The 12,916-nt window shown below is 41.5% G+C and overlaps 3 protein-coding genes and 1 long non-coding RNA gene across 4 annotated transcripts in view; 3 read left to right on the top strand and 1 right to left on the bottom strand.

Moving 5' to 3' along the window:
- The window catches only part of LOC116039723 (protein NLRC3-like), a 76,186-nt gene extending 74,657 nt beyond the window's left edge, over positions 1-1,529 (top strand). Inside the window, exon 15 of the mRNA XM_036001610.1 lies at positions 805-1,529. Coding sequence (XP_035857503.1) covers positions 805-1,331 — 527 coding nt within the window. The 3' untranslated portion in view covers positions 1,332-1,529. The remainder of the gene's footprint in view (positions 1-804) is intronic.
- LOC118495137 overlaps positions 1-12,916 on the bottom strand; it is a 470,232-nt gene that overhangs the window by 309,006 nt on the left and 148,310 nt on the right. The window lies entirely within an intron of this gene.
- The window catches only part of LOC116034886 (NLR family CARD domain-containing protein 3-like), a 972,843-nt gene that overhangs the window by 816,860 nt on the left and 143,067 nt on the right, over positions 1-12,916 (top strand). The window lies entirely within an intron of this gene.
- LOC116042541 (zinc finger protein 239-like) overlaps positions 1-12,916 on the top strand; it is a 139,659-nt gene that overhangs the window by 114,573 nt on the left and 12,170 nt on the right. Inside the window, exon 3 of the mRNA XM_036001647.1 lies at positions 12,798-12,890. Within this exon, the coding sequence (XP_035857540.1) occupies positions 12,798-12,890 (93 nt within the window). The remainder of the gene's footprint in view (positions 1-12,797; positions 12,891-12,916) is intronic.

The raw sequence follows: 12,916 nt of genomic DNA, 5'->3' as shown, positions 1-12,916 counted from the left end.
GTGGGAAAAAATTTGAAGGGTCGGCAGAAACCGAACTCCGTCAAAAAGCCCATTATTTGTCCGAATCCAAAACCGAATCCTGGATTCAATGCATACCTAGATCCAACAGAACTAATAAATACATAAATACATGAATCAACAGTTGAGCCAATAGAAAGCTAACTTTGTTTCTTTATTTTTTATTCACACATAAGTTGTTGTGTTCAAGTAGCCTTCAGTTTTCTTCTCTGGATGTTTTTAATAAATAAGCGTTGAAAAAACTCACAGTTCATGAACAGAACACGGCATAATTAATGTCACAAAGATGTTTAAAAGGTGAATAAAGTGAGTTGAGGTAGATTTATCTTCCAGTTCCTCCCTGATGGAGACCTGGTATCAGATATACAACACAGACACAAACATACCATAAATACTAATTTTTCATACATAAACCTGTATTTCTATAAAGTGAACATCAGCTAATATCAGTTTTAGAAAGCAGATGGTTCAGAGCTGCTTTGTGCTGCAGTAGAAGAAGATGTGACAGTTTTATTAGTGAGACTTTATTCAGTTGATGTTTCTAGATTTGGATCATCAGCTGTCATCATCGGGTCAACACGAGGACAAGAAGCTGAACATTGTTGACATGTTGACTCTCATGTTCACTAACTGTTCATGTTGTTAGAACTGGATTGTTAAACATCACTCACAGCTGAATATGAAATGAACGTTTGAATGATTTTCTTTCAGTTATTGTCAGTAAAGTTGTTAATAAATGATCAGATGATAACCTGCAGCTGTATTGTGTCTTGTTCTCTCCATCAGATGCCATTGAACTGGAAGTGGACACAAACACAGTACACAGAAAACTCATACTGTCTGACAACAACAGGAAGGTGACAGGTGTGGAGGAGCTTCAGTCATATCCTGATCATCCAGAGAGGTTTGACTACTGGAAACAGCTGCTGTGTAGAAATGGTCTGACTGGTCGCTGTTACTGGGAGGTCGAGTGGAGAGGACAGATTAATATAGCAGTGAGTTACAGAGGAATCGACAGGAGAGAAGAGAATAGTGCGTTTGGACATAATGATCAGTCCTGGAGACTGCACTGCGCTAGATCACAATACTATGTCTGGCACAAAAAGAAATGCAGATACATCACCACCTCCCCCTCTACTGGAAGAGCAGCAGTGTATGTGGACGTTCCTGCCGGCACTCTGTCCTTCTACACAGTCTCCTCTGACTCACTGATCCACATCTACACCTACAACACCACATTCACTCAACCTCTTTATCCTGGGTTTCTGGTCTGGTCTGGTTCCTCAATGTCTCTGTGTCCTCTGCAGGACTGAGAGTCTCTCCTGTGGACAGAAACACTGACTGAAGATCAGCTGCTGAAATCAAAGTTCAGTCTGTTCACCATCACACACACTCTGCACTGTGAAGCAGATCTGAGACTCAAACACAAAAACATTCATCTGATTTCATCTCTGGGATTATCAACATTTTAGCTGTTTGACTAAAAACACTTCATGATATGTAACATCTAATAATAATACTCTCTTTAATCAAAAACTATGTAACTCAGTGCAGCCTACTCCAAAAACCTATTATATTCCCTTTACATACATAAAGACATTTGCACCATAAATTAATGCAGAAAAGGCAAAAATTGTTGCAGAAAATTAAACCAGAATGCAGAAAATGAAGTGTTTGATGTTTAAAATACTCAACCCCAATGTTGAAACCAAAGTTCCCCCCTTGCATTCGACATCATCAGTATTCTGCCTGAGGTGGATCTCCTCATGTTATTTTGCCTCACAAAGTCATAATTATGACTTTCCATGAGTATGTTATTAATGTTCCTAACACTTGATTCATTCTGTGTTGTTGTTAGTTTTCTCCTGTTGGTCTCTTTCATACTTTTGCTCAACTTGCTCATCAGTGTTGTGCATGAATCTATCATTTTAATCTTGTTGCACACCATAATAAGACTTGTGCCTAAGATAGAAAATATATAATCTTTCAGAACCTTGAAAGCTCCATAATTTCACACTCTGAAAAGTACACAGTGAGTACTTTTACTTTGAATACTTCAAGTTAGTGCTAAGTAAGTATGTAGTCTACTTTGACTCAAGTAGACTTTCTACTGCAGGATCTTTACTTGTAACAGAGTATTTCTACACTGTGGTAGCCTATTGCTACTTTGACTTTAATCTTTAGTTTAGTTTGGTCACTTTTTGTTTCACTTTTATTCTGCTCAACCTGAGGCAGATTATTGTGATGAATAATACATGAACATGTGTCTGTTTGCTCGTTCTCATCTCCGTAATAAAAATGCATTTAAAACTTGTAACAGAGTATTTCTACACTGTATTATTGTTGCTTTTACTTCAGTAACACATCTGAGTTAGAATAGAATAGAAACAGTTGATATAACCCAAGAGTGTATGGCTGCAGCCTGGAGACCTCCCGTCTCATGCATGGTCGTGTCCAACGGTAAATTCAGAGGGTCAAAAATACTAAATTGTGAATTGAGCATGTTGCAACAATTGAAAGCTTTTAAACTCTTAAATTAACTATAGCCATACATAGCCTATGGTTGGCAGATTTGTGGATGTTAATGTAATGTAACCTGCAATTTACAATTTCTTTTTTAATTAATGTTTTATCTGCAAATTCATAATAATACAAAAAAGGACAAGCATATAAACATATGCCAGCTGAACACCCACATGTACCATTAAGCCTACTAAAAATAATACACATTTACAATTACAATATGAGACCATACAAGGTAGGCTACAATAAAAAAAGGTTTTCATGCCTCCCATTAGAAAGAGATCTGATATTAAAATTTAGATACCAATATTTTATTACATTTTAAAAAATGTAATGACATTTTTTAGAGGTGAATGGACCATTTAAATCTGCATCAGCATTTAATGTTGACGTTTGTTTAAAACATGTTACATGAGAGGTTTAATTTCAAGATCCAGAAACATGACTGAAGTGTACCCTCGAGTGTAGCCTATTGCAATTATACAAATTATTACAATGGTTACAAACAAAATAAGTGATAATCAATCTGTAATCTATTGTGAAGCAATCGGACAGGTTCCGAATATAGTTGCATTGTCCAAAAAAAAACAACACATTTTAAATTAATTAAATGGCCCATTTCCCCAAAAGTCAAAGAGACTCACTTTAAAATAAGTTATAAGATATATCTGGTCGCTGACTTTCTTTGAAAAAGATTTAAATTTGATGGAGACCCTTGTGTATTTTGTGAGGTGGCTGATGAGACTCTGGAACACATGTTCTTCTTTTGGCCCGTGTCCAACAGCTTCTGGTCCGAGCGACATGATTGGCTGTCACTTAAGATTGATAATATCCCTACTCTCACCTTGCCACACATCCTCTTTTATATGGATAATATAGATTCATCAGTATCAGATCTAGTCAATATGATTAATTTTCTGGGTAAAAATCATATTCATTGCATTAAGTGGAGATGTTCTAAGCCTTCCTATGTTTAGTTTATAATTTATGTCTCACTCTCTCTGTCTCTCTCTCTCTCTGTCTCTGTCTCTCTCTCTCTCTCTCTCTCTCTCTCTCTCTGTCTCTGTATCTCTCTCTCTCTCTCTCTCTCTCTCTCTCTCTCTCTGTCTCTCTCTCTCTCTCTCTCTCTCTCTCTCTCTCTCTCTCTCTCTCTCTCTCTCTCTCTCTCTCTCTCTCTGTCTCTCCGTGTCTCTCTCTCTCTCTCTCTCTGTCTCTCCGTGTCTCTCTCTCTGTCTGTCTGTCTCTCTCTCTCTCTCTGTCTCTGTCTCTCTCACTCTCTCTCTCTGTCTCTCCCTCTCTCTCTCTCACTCCCTCTCCCTCTCTCTCTCTCTCTCTCTCTCTCACCTCTCTCCCTCTCTCTCTCTCTCACTCCCTCTCCCTCTCTCTCTCACTCTCTCTCTCTCTCTCTCTCTCTCTCTCTCTCTCTCTCTCTCTCTCTCTCTCTCTCTCTCTCAGGAATCGTGACTGTTAACAGTTAGTTTATACAAAGAACCGTGTTATGTGGAAATGCCAAATTAAAAACTTTTTGGACTTATGTGATTGCTTTTTTTCCTCTGGGGGGGGATTTGTTGTGTTATTGTTTTCAATTCATATTCATTATAAATAGAACATCTTTATTTCCCCTGTTTATAAGCTAAGCATGCTAAATACACAAATTACCCAACATGCAACTCTTAGCAACACATGCAACCAAGTTAAATTGCAAGACATAAAGAAGTATCTGGATGGAAAAAGCTTTTTAAACTTCATATTTGGACAGAAAGTAGCTTTTGTGGTCATCCAATTCAGTAGGTGGTGTTAAATTAAAACTAGAATGGTGGAGATGTGGTCCTGAAACTGCAGCCTCCGGTACGATAGTAAAAAGGTAGGAGAAGATCATCACTGGGACTCCGATAGCTGCCATGTTCAGGTCAGTGTTATCCTATCATATAACGATACTGGCTTCACCCAGGTTTCTGCCACTGTCGCAGCAAATGCTTGCTCGTGTGAAATTGTTGGGTCTTTGTAAAGTATATAGTGTGGTGTAGACCTACTATATCTGTCCTGAGAGAAATCCTGTTGGGATGTGACTCTATAAAGTAAATGTCATTGAGCGGAGAGTTGATTCTGATAGCAGTGGCGAGATCTCGGAGAACAAAGTGACACGAAGCAGGGATCAGTTCACAATGTTCTGAAGGTTTAATGAGACACACTGTTGAGGTGTGTTCAGACTGAAAGCAGAGACACTGATGATGTCATACAAAGTCAGAAAATAGAAAGCTAACTGTTTCCAGCAGACACTAAAGAATGATGGAGCAGCAGGAAACAGACCAGGTCAGATAGGAAACAGCTGATTTATTCATCTGACCTGTAGAATAACCTCAATGATTGAATTGTTTGAAATGTCTGGGAATGTGGAACAACTAAATGCAAAATGAATGAAATAAAACAAGGCCACATGCTGATTATTAGTGACTTGATTTGATGGATTTATTCTTCCTGTTGTGTCTGTGTTTAAACTCCTAATTAAAAGGTAAAGTTTCCATCCACTAAAAGTTCTGTTGTTGCCGCTGACAGACTCAGATTATTATTCTAAGAGTCTGACAACATTATGAAAGGATCCCTACAGAGATAGACCTTTTAGTTAAAGAGTAAGATCCTTTTAGTTTAACATGAAACAGCCCCGAAATCTCCATCACCAAACCCACCAGACTCCATGTAAATAATCAGGACTTTTAGCGTGTATAGAGCCAGCATATTTCCACATGTAAATGGGTGAATTAAGAGTTTATTTCAACCAAACCAGAGTGGTGATTGTTGTTGTTGTTTTCTATCAACTATAACTGAAGTGTGTTTAATAATCATGAAATTGCTATTTTATTTAAATGGAGTCTGGTGGAAACATACATGTACATGCTTACATTATATTTAGTTATTTCTCTTTATACTTACAAATTGTTTTGATTATTTAAGTGCTGTACATGATTTAATACTCAAGTAAAGTACAAGTACCTCGAGTTAAGTCCAGTACTTGAGTAAATGTACTCAGTTCCAGTCCACCACTACCTGATTCATTAACTGAATGTGTATCTGTAGTTCCCCTCCTGACCTCCAGGTGGAGGCCTTCTTTCATTTTAAACTTTTAATCTGAAAATCCCTGACTTGGAGGAAACCGGAAGTCTCGTTGCTTCACTGTGCTCTCGAGCTGGCGGCGGGATAGTTGTGTAGTTTATTAGTGAGTTTTAAACATAGACAGTATAAGAACGGTTTGAAGAAGACAGAGCTCCAGGTAAACCTGCACACACACACTCAGGTAAACACTTTAATAACTGTTCTTTTACACGGCTATCAAAGCGAATAGAAGCCAGAGCTGCGCATGCGTTAGCTTCCCATTCTGCTGTTGTTAAGATTCAGGTAAACAGAACGTCCGTTGCTGAGCAACAGTGTGCTCCGTTAGTGTCTCCTCTATAGTTCGGTGGGCTCGGTGAGATTCGGGGCTGAAGTTGTAACATTGTTGCATTTTTCATTTGGTTCGGTTTGCGTCACACTGCACTTTATCAAACGCAGCAAACACTGTAAACACACGTCACGTGGTGGAAGCAGTCGCTTGTTGATTGGACAGAATATCAGAGGGAAAACTCTCCGAAATAATGAAGCTCCACTACATTTCTACCGTGTTGGCTTCTCTGGTTCTGCTTTAGTGTTTGTCATATTTTAGAGGAAGGTGAACAATGTGAGCAGCTGACAGTGTTGGCTGTATCATTAAATGTCTTTAGTTGTGTTAAAGAGGAGTTGGAGCAGAGTGTCTGTTAAAACCTAGGCCACTGTTTGGAGCTAACTGTAATATTACTGGAAGCTGACTCGCTAGAATAGACAAATGTTTTTTAAAGCTATGAATTGAATAATTTTCCTGCTGAGAAACGAGTTTCAGGCATTCCCATTTGTTGGGGGAACTAACCAGTGGTGTAGTCTAATGTATTGTAGTGGGTATACTGTACTGTATATATTGGCCAGAATCTGCCTTTGGGGAAGGGGGGGGGCATATCATAGTGGGGGGTCTGGGTGTCCTCCCCCAGGGAAGTTTTGAGCGTCAGCAACTGCATTTTTGTTGCATTTGGATACGGTTTAATGCACCAATTTATGGTGGAAATACCTTTATTTAGCCTATGTGAAGAAGAAAATAACAGATGACAATTCAAAATATATCAAAAATATAATGGAAAGTATGTTGTTGCGTATCATTGGACATTTTTAAGTGGGTATATGGAAATCCTGGAGCTTTCTTAGTGGGTATACTGCGTATTCCTGCGTATCACGTAGACTACACCACTGGAACTAACCTGCACACGCATTACATATGGATCTGAAAGTTATCATCCATTATAACAGATATTTAAGTCTGTAAACTGTGTGAAAGACGGAGTGAATTTAATAACAAACAAAAAAATGTTTACCTTTTTATTGTACAGTTGTTTAGATTTATTCCCAGTTTAATATAATGCTGTTTTCTCCAAACTACTCTGAGTTGATTGTGTAGCTAGGAAGGAAATGGAACAGTTTTCCAGCCTCTGCTTTGAGTTTTCCGACTGTTGTTTTAGTTGTGTGTGGATGTGAGGAAAACGAGAGGAGACAGCAGCTCCTGAATATCTCTGCTGCTTTGATTTGTACTGAACAGAATCCAGAGTGAGTCCAGCAGCCCCAGTGGACATCTGCTGGATTTCAGGACAAGAGAGGAATGGAGGAGGACAACCAGAACCTGGAGCAGCGGAGCAACAAGGTCCCCAGAAGACAAGCAGCAGACTGGGACTCTGATACCAGCCATGTTCAGGTCAGTGTTCAGGGGGGTATCGCACAAAAGTAGAATTTATAAATCCAGGATAACTGATAAAGCCAGGCTTGACCTAGTCTAATCTGTGCAGCCTGGCTTGGTGCGTTTCACGAAGGCCAAGTCAGGCTGAGGAGGAGAGACTAGGTCGAGTCAGGATGAGGAGGAGAGACTAGGTGGAGTCAGGATGAAGAGGAGAGACTAGGTGGAGTCAGGATGAAGAGGAGAGACTAGGTCGAGTCAGGATGAGGAGGAGAGACTAGGTGGAGTCAGGATGAGGAGGAGAGACTAGGTCGAGTCAGGATGAGGAGGAGAGACTAGGTCGAGTCAGGATGAGGAGGAGAGACTAGGTCGCAGTAAGACGAGTGCTTAGGGACGTCTACAAATTACAACACTGGAAAGAGATACAACAAAAATATTTATTAATTTAATGATTAAATAAGGTAATGTTCCAAACTTACCTCAATTATAACTTGTCTCCTGCTAGTTATACTACAGCACTAACTTAAAAAAAAGAAGTTAAATTAATAAATATTTTTGTTGTATGTCTTTTCGGTGTTGTAATTTGTAGACGTCCCTAAGCAGTTGTCTTACTGCGGTAGCAACAGCAGAGAGAAGAAGCCAGCAGGCAATTGTTATTTATGGCGCTTTTCCATTACATGGTACCAGCTCGACTCGCCTCAACTCTACTCGCCTTTTTTGGTTTTCCATTACGAAAAAAAGTACCTGGTACCTGCTAACAGGTACTTTTTTTAGTACCTCCTCAGTCGAGGTTCCAAGCAAGCTGAGGCGAGCCGAAAAGGTGACGTGAAAGCGACAGACGGGGGTGTCTTGAACAAACCGCTATTTTTAAACAGTTTAGCCAGCTGTTTTTTCTTTTTGCTGCCTCCAGCTTCTTTAAAAACTAAATGTGTCTTCTGGCAACAACACACACCTTCGACGTTCTGTGTGTGTGTCGCGTTAGGTCACGGCAGTTTACTACGGTGCCGCTTTTGTTTACAGTTCTGCGGAGGCTCCAGTCCAGGCAGAGCTTTCACCGTATCCTACGTACACACACACATGCTGGCTCGATGCACACACCAGCTGACAAATGTATACATCAGGCCACATATTACATAGGCTACGGTGAAAGCTCTGCCTGCGTGGAGCCTCCACAGAACTGTAAAACAAGCTCAAGTGGCCTGATGTTATACTTGTGCGCTGGTGTGTGCGTCGAGCCGGCAAGACGACCAGCCACGCTGAGGCGGTACTAAAATCTGCAATGGAAAACGGACGCACAGCGTGTCGAGGCGAGTAGAGTCAAGGCGAGTCGAGCAGGTACCATGTAATGGAAAAACGCCATTACATAAACTTCTGGTGTACTTACAAACTTTCCAATCCATCGTTTTATGAGTACATAACCTATTTGTACTAGTGTAGAAGTTTGGTATCATTTTGGGCATTATTAGTGGGGTAACTTACGAGATACAAACCAGGATCCATTAGCCCCTGCGCTAAGCTATTCAGCTGATAACGCTAACTCTCCCAATGTTCGACCCAGGTGAAAAAAGCTTCTGTGGGGGTGTTTGGCTCGAGGTCATGGTGCAAAGGACCCTAGGGTGAAATTACTCCGAACCATCACTTTAATGAAGATTTTGCAGTTTGTAGACCATGTAGATTGTATTTTCTTCTACTTCTTCAAGGATCGTGTTTTCCCGGCGATATCAGCATTTGGTTTGGTGAGATATTCATTCACGTAGCCGTCTGTTCCCTTCAACTTCCTTCCTTGTTTCAGTAGTGCAATTGTGTGTTTTTGGTTAACAAACCTCATTATAATGGCTGGTTTGTTGCTGTTATTTCTCTGGGGCAGAGGGTGACAAGCCTCAATGGTGTTGCAGTCCAATCAGATGCCCTTGGACTGTAGAAAGGCTGCTACTTGATGCTCCTCGGTAGGGTTGGGCGGTATGACGGTAATAGGGTATACCACAGGGTCTAAAAATAGAAACGGTATCAGTTTCAATACCGTCATTAAAAAAAAAATGCAATACACTTAAATAGGAGACAATGATTAAATTTTAAATAGGCTATAATTTATTTAATGCCTAAAAATGCTTATGTGTGGTTGTCATCATGTGACAGTGTGGAGGAGAGAGAGAGAGAGAGAGGGGGGAAGATGGCAAGTTGCGCACCGAGTGACCTGGTCTCGAAGAAGAACACGACTTCTGCAGTTCGGCAGTATTTCGGGTTCCGACCTAATGAGAAGGGAGAGGCGGAAAATACTGCCGAGGCAATTTGTAAATTGTGCAATAAAAAGGTGACTGCAAGAGATGGAAACACCTCTAACCTACGGTCGCATCTCCGAAACAACCACCCACTCACTGCTGCGAGGATGCATTTGGCCCCGAGTTCACTCAGTGCAACAGTTTCAACGCCTCCCGCTGATACCGGTGCTGGACCAACAACAACTAGGTCCACCGCCAGTTATACGCAGCCAACGATAATGGGGGCCTTCGGGAAAACAACAAAGTACAAAAGGGACAGTGTCCGTTGGAAATCCTGTACTGATGCAGTGACAAAATACTTGGCGAAGGAAATGGTCTCTTTCCACACGGTGGAAAAAAAGTCCTTTAAGGACATGGTAAAGGTCCTAGATGCCCAGTACGAGCTGCCTGGACGGACACATTTCTCACAAACAGCCGTCCCACATTTATATAATAAAGTTAGAGACACGGTTCAAGTGCTGCTGTCAGAGGCAGACAGTTATTCCTTAACAACTGACATGTGGTCGTCAGTTAACATGACACCATATATGTCCCTGACTGTCCACACCATTACACCTGAGTGGAAACTTGAATCCAAATGCCTCCAAACAACGTATTTTCCTGAGAGTCATACGGCGGACAATCTTGCTGCTGCGCTCAAAGCTGCACTTCAGGACTGGCAACTTGACGAGAAAAAACCTTCAGCCATAACCACTGACAACACTGCCAACATTGCTGCCGCAATCAGGTCCCTGCGTTGGCCGTGGCTTAACTGCTTTGGTCACAATCTAAACTTGGCTGTCACAAATGCATTGCATGACCAGAGGCAAAAAACGAAGCGCGCCCTCGGACTATGCCGTAATCTTGTCGGGGCCTTTTCACACAGCTGGCAACGTAAGCGTGGACTCCACAAGAAGCAAGTGGAGTTGGGACTCCCAGAACATAGTCTCATTACGGTAAGCATAAATGTGTATCTGAATATGTTAAGGTTAGATGACGTAACTAAGAATAGAATGGAATAACATACACTAATGGGCTTATTTATTTATTCATTCATTTATTCGTTTATTTAGGCCTATTCATTAATTCATTCATTTATTCATTCATCCATCCATCGGCAGGACTGCGCAACTAGCTGGGGCTCCAAACTGGCAATGGTGGAGCGCATCCTGGAGCAGACCCAAGCGATGAGACACGTCCTGTCTGATGACAGAAGGAGCAGCCTGTCCCTGACCTGGCAGGACATGGACGTCTTGAAAGCTGTTCACGACGCACTGAAACCAGTCGGTGACTTCACTGATATTTTGTCAGGAGAAAATGATGTGACCAGTTCCTCTATCCTCCCCATACTCCAGCTCTGCAGGGACAATGTGTTGGCTGTGTCAGAAAACGACCTCCAGTTAACAAAGTCAATAAAAACAGGAATTCTAACAAAGCTGGAGGCCAAGTATGAATCCGATTCAGTGCGCAAATTAATGCGAAAATGCACTTTCCTCGACCCTCGTTACCGTGGAGGATATGAGACTGATGACATGCATTGGCTGAGACCAAGGCTGAATTACAGGCTGAGATCGTGAGCTTAGAGGGGCAAGCACCAGTAGGTCCAATGGCCATCAGAGTGGAAGAGGGAGAGGCGCAACCCGAACCCCCACCAAAAAAGATGACTCTGGGAAGTCTCCTGCAAAAACAAGCCGATGCAGTGGCAGGTCCCGTCGGCACCGTAGAGGACTGAGCCGGAGCTGAAATAACAGCCTACTGTTTGGAGCCAGTTACTCAAGGAGACAAGGACCCACTTCTCTGGTGGAAATGTGCTGCCGGGCGTTTTCCCCAGATGTCGCGAGGACCCGAAAGTATCTGTGCGTCTGTGCCACAAGCTCACCATCGGAGCGGGTTTTCAGCACCGCAGGTAAAGTTGTCAGTCCACAACGTGCCCTGTTAAAGCCGGAAAAGTAAACATGCTGGTTTTTCTGGCGAAAAATCTTGACTAGATTTGTTGCTACTTGCCACACAGTTCATATTCGCACTGTGTGTGTGTTTTTTTTTTATTTAATTGATTCAGGTATTTTTATTTGGTTTTCGTTAAAAACAATATTGGAAAGAAGACTGGACTGTGTTTTAATTTAGGCCTACTGATTTGCAATAATTGTTATAATATGGATGTTTATGTTAATTCAACTCTGGTTGACTGTTGTGGGTCTATTTGCACTTTTGTATAAGCTGCTCTTTGTTGTTATTAAAAGTTGTTCGGGCTGTGATTTAATTTAATTGATTTGTGTGCACGAAAACTGTTCTGGATATTTGTTAATTTAATTCTGTCGGACTGTTGTATTTGCACTTTTTTATAAGCTGCTATTTGTTGCTAATAAAAGTTGTTAATATTGTGCACGTTATGTTATTATTGTTTCAGTATTAGTGTTTGGTATTCAGTTTCTGAACGGTGTAGGCACAAACCAACAGTTTGGTGACACCGTCTGAGCCTTACGTCATAATTTTTAATTAGTCACGGTAATGCCGTATACCACAGTAAAATAGGGAGGAGGTTTGACGGTATCAAAATTTTGGATACCATCCAACTCTACTCCACGGAGTCAGAAACCGACCCGTCGGGCTCCCGATCGTGGTCAGTGGTCACTGTTACTGCCTGTGCGTACGACTGAGGTTTTATTTTGAGCCCCGATACAATAACATAATTCATTCTGGTGTAGGCTACTGCTCTAGATCAGCCACTCTGTTCTCTAGGAAGGCAAGTCTCTTGTCCTTCTCTTCATTATTCCCAGAAAGAATCAACCAGGCCTGCCTTGTTGCACAATCAAAACATTGATCTAAACTTGCCATTTTCAGCGTGTAACTCGCTAACTCACTTTGTTTTTGTTTTCTGAAACAAACTGAGTTTTGCAAGGCGAGGAACATCTGGCGATTTTCTGGTAAATGAACTGTCGTTGATTGAGGCTACTGTGCATGTAGCTTGTAGCTCCAGTTAATGACTTTTGTGGCTTACATTTTAGTAGTTATTTCAGTTTGAATGCAGGAGATACTTCACACTCTGAAGTCCTATGGATTGGTCACCTCATCAGCCCTTGCATTTTCTCCATTCAAACAGAACATTTGAATATAGTAAAACATGGTAAACTATAATTCTCTCCCACCTCCCATTAGTTCATCTAACCCTTGTATCATTATCTCTGCATGTTTCCCCCTTGGGTCTACCAAAGGAGCCCTCAGCAGACGTCAAGCTGGCGACCAGAGCAGGAAAGAAGGGCAAGAAGGAGGAGGAGCAGCCTGCAGCACCTCCTGCAGCTGCAGCAGTGAAGGAGGAGGAGGAGGAGGAGGA

The sequence above is a fragment of the Sander lucioperca genome, chromosome 5, assembly GCF_008315115.2.
Source record: "Sander lucioperca isolate FBNREF2018 chromosome 5, SLUC_FBN_1.2, whole genome shotgun sequence".
Lineage (NCBI taxonomy): Eukaryota > Metazoa > Chordata > Actinopteri > Perciformes > Percidae > Sander > Sander lucioperca.
The sequence above is the reverse complement of the archived record's forward strand: the minus strand, read 5'-3'. Positions and strand labels throughout refer to the sequence as shown.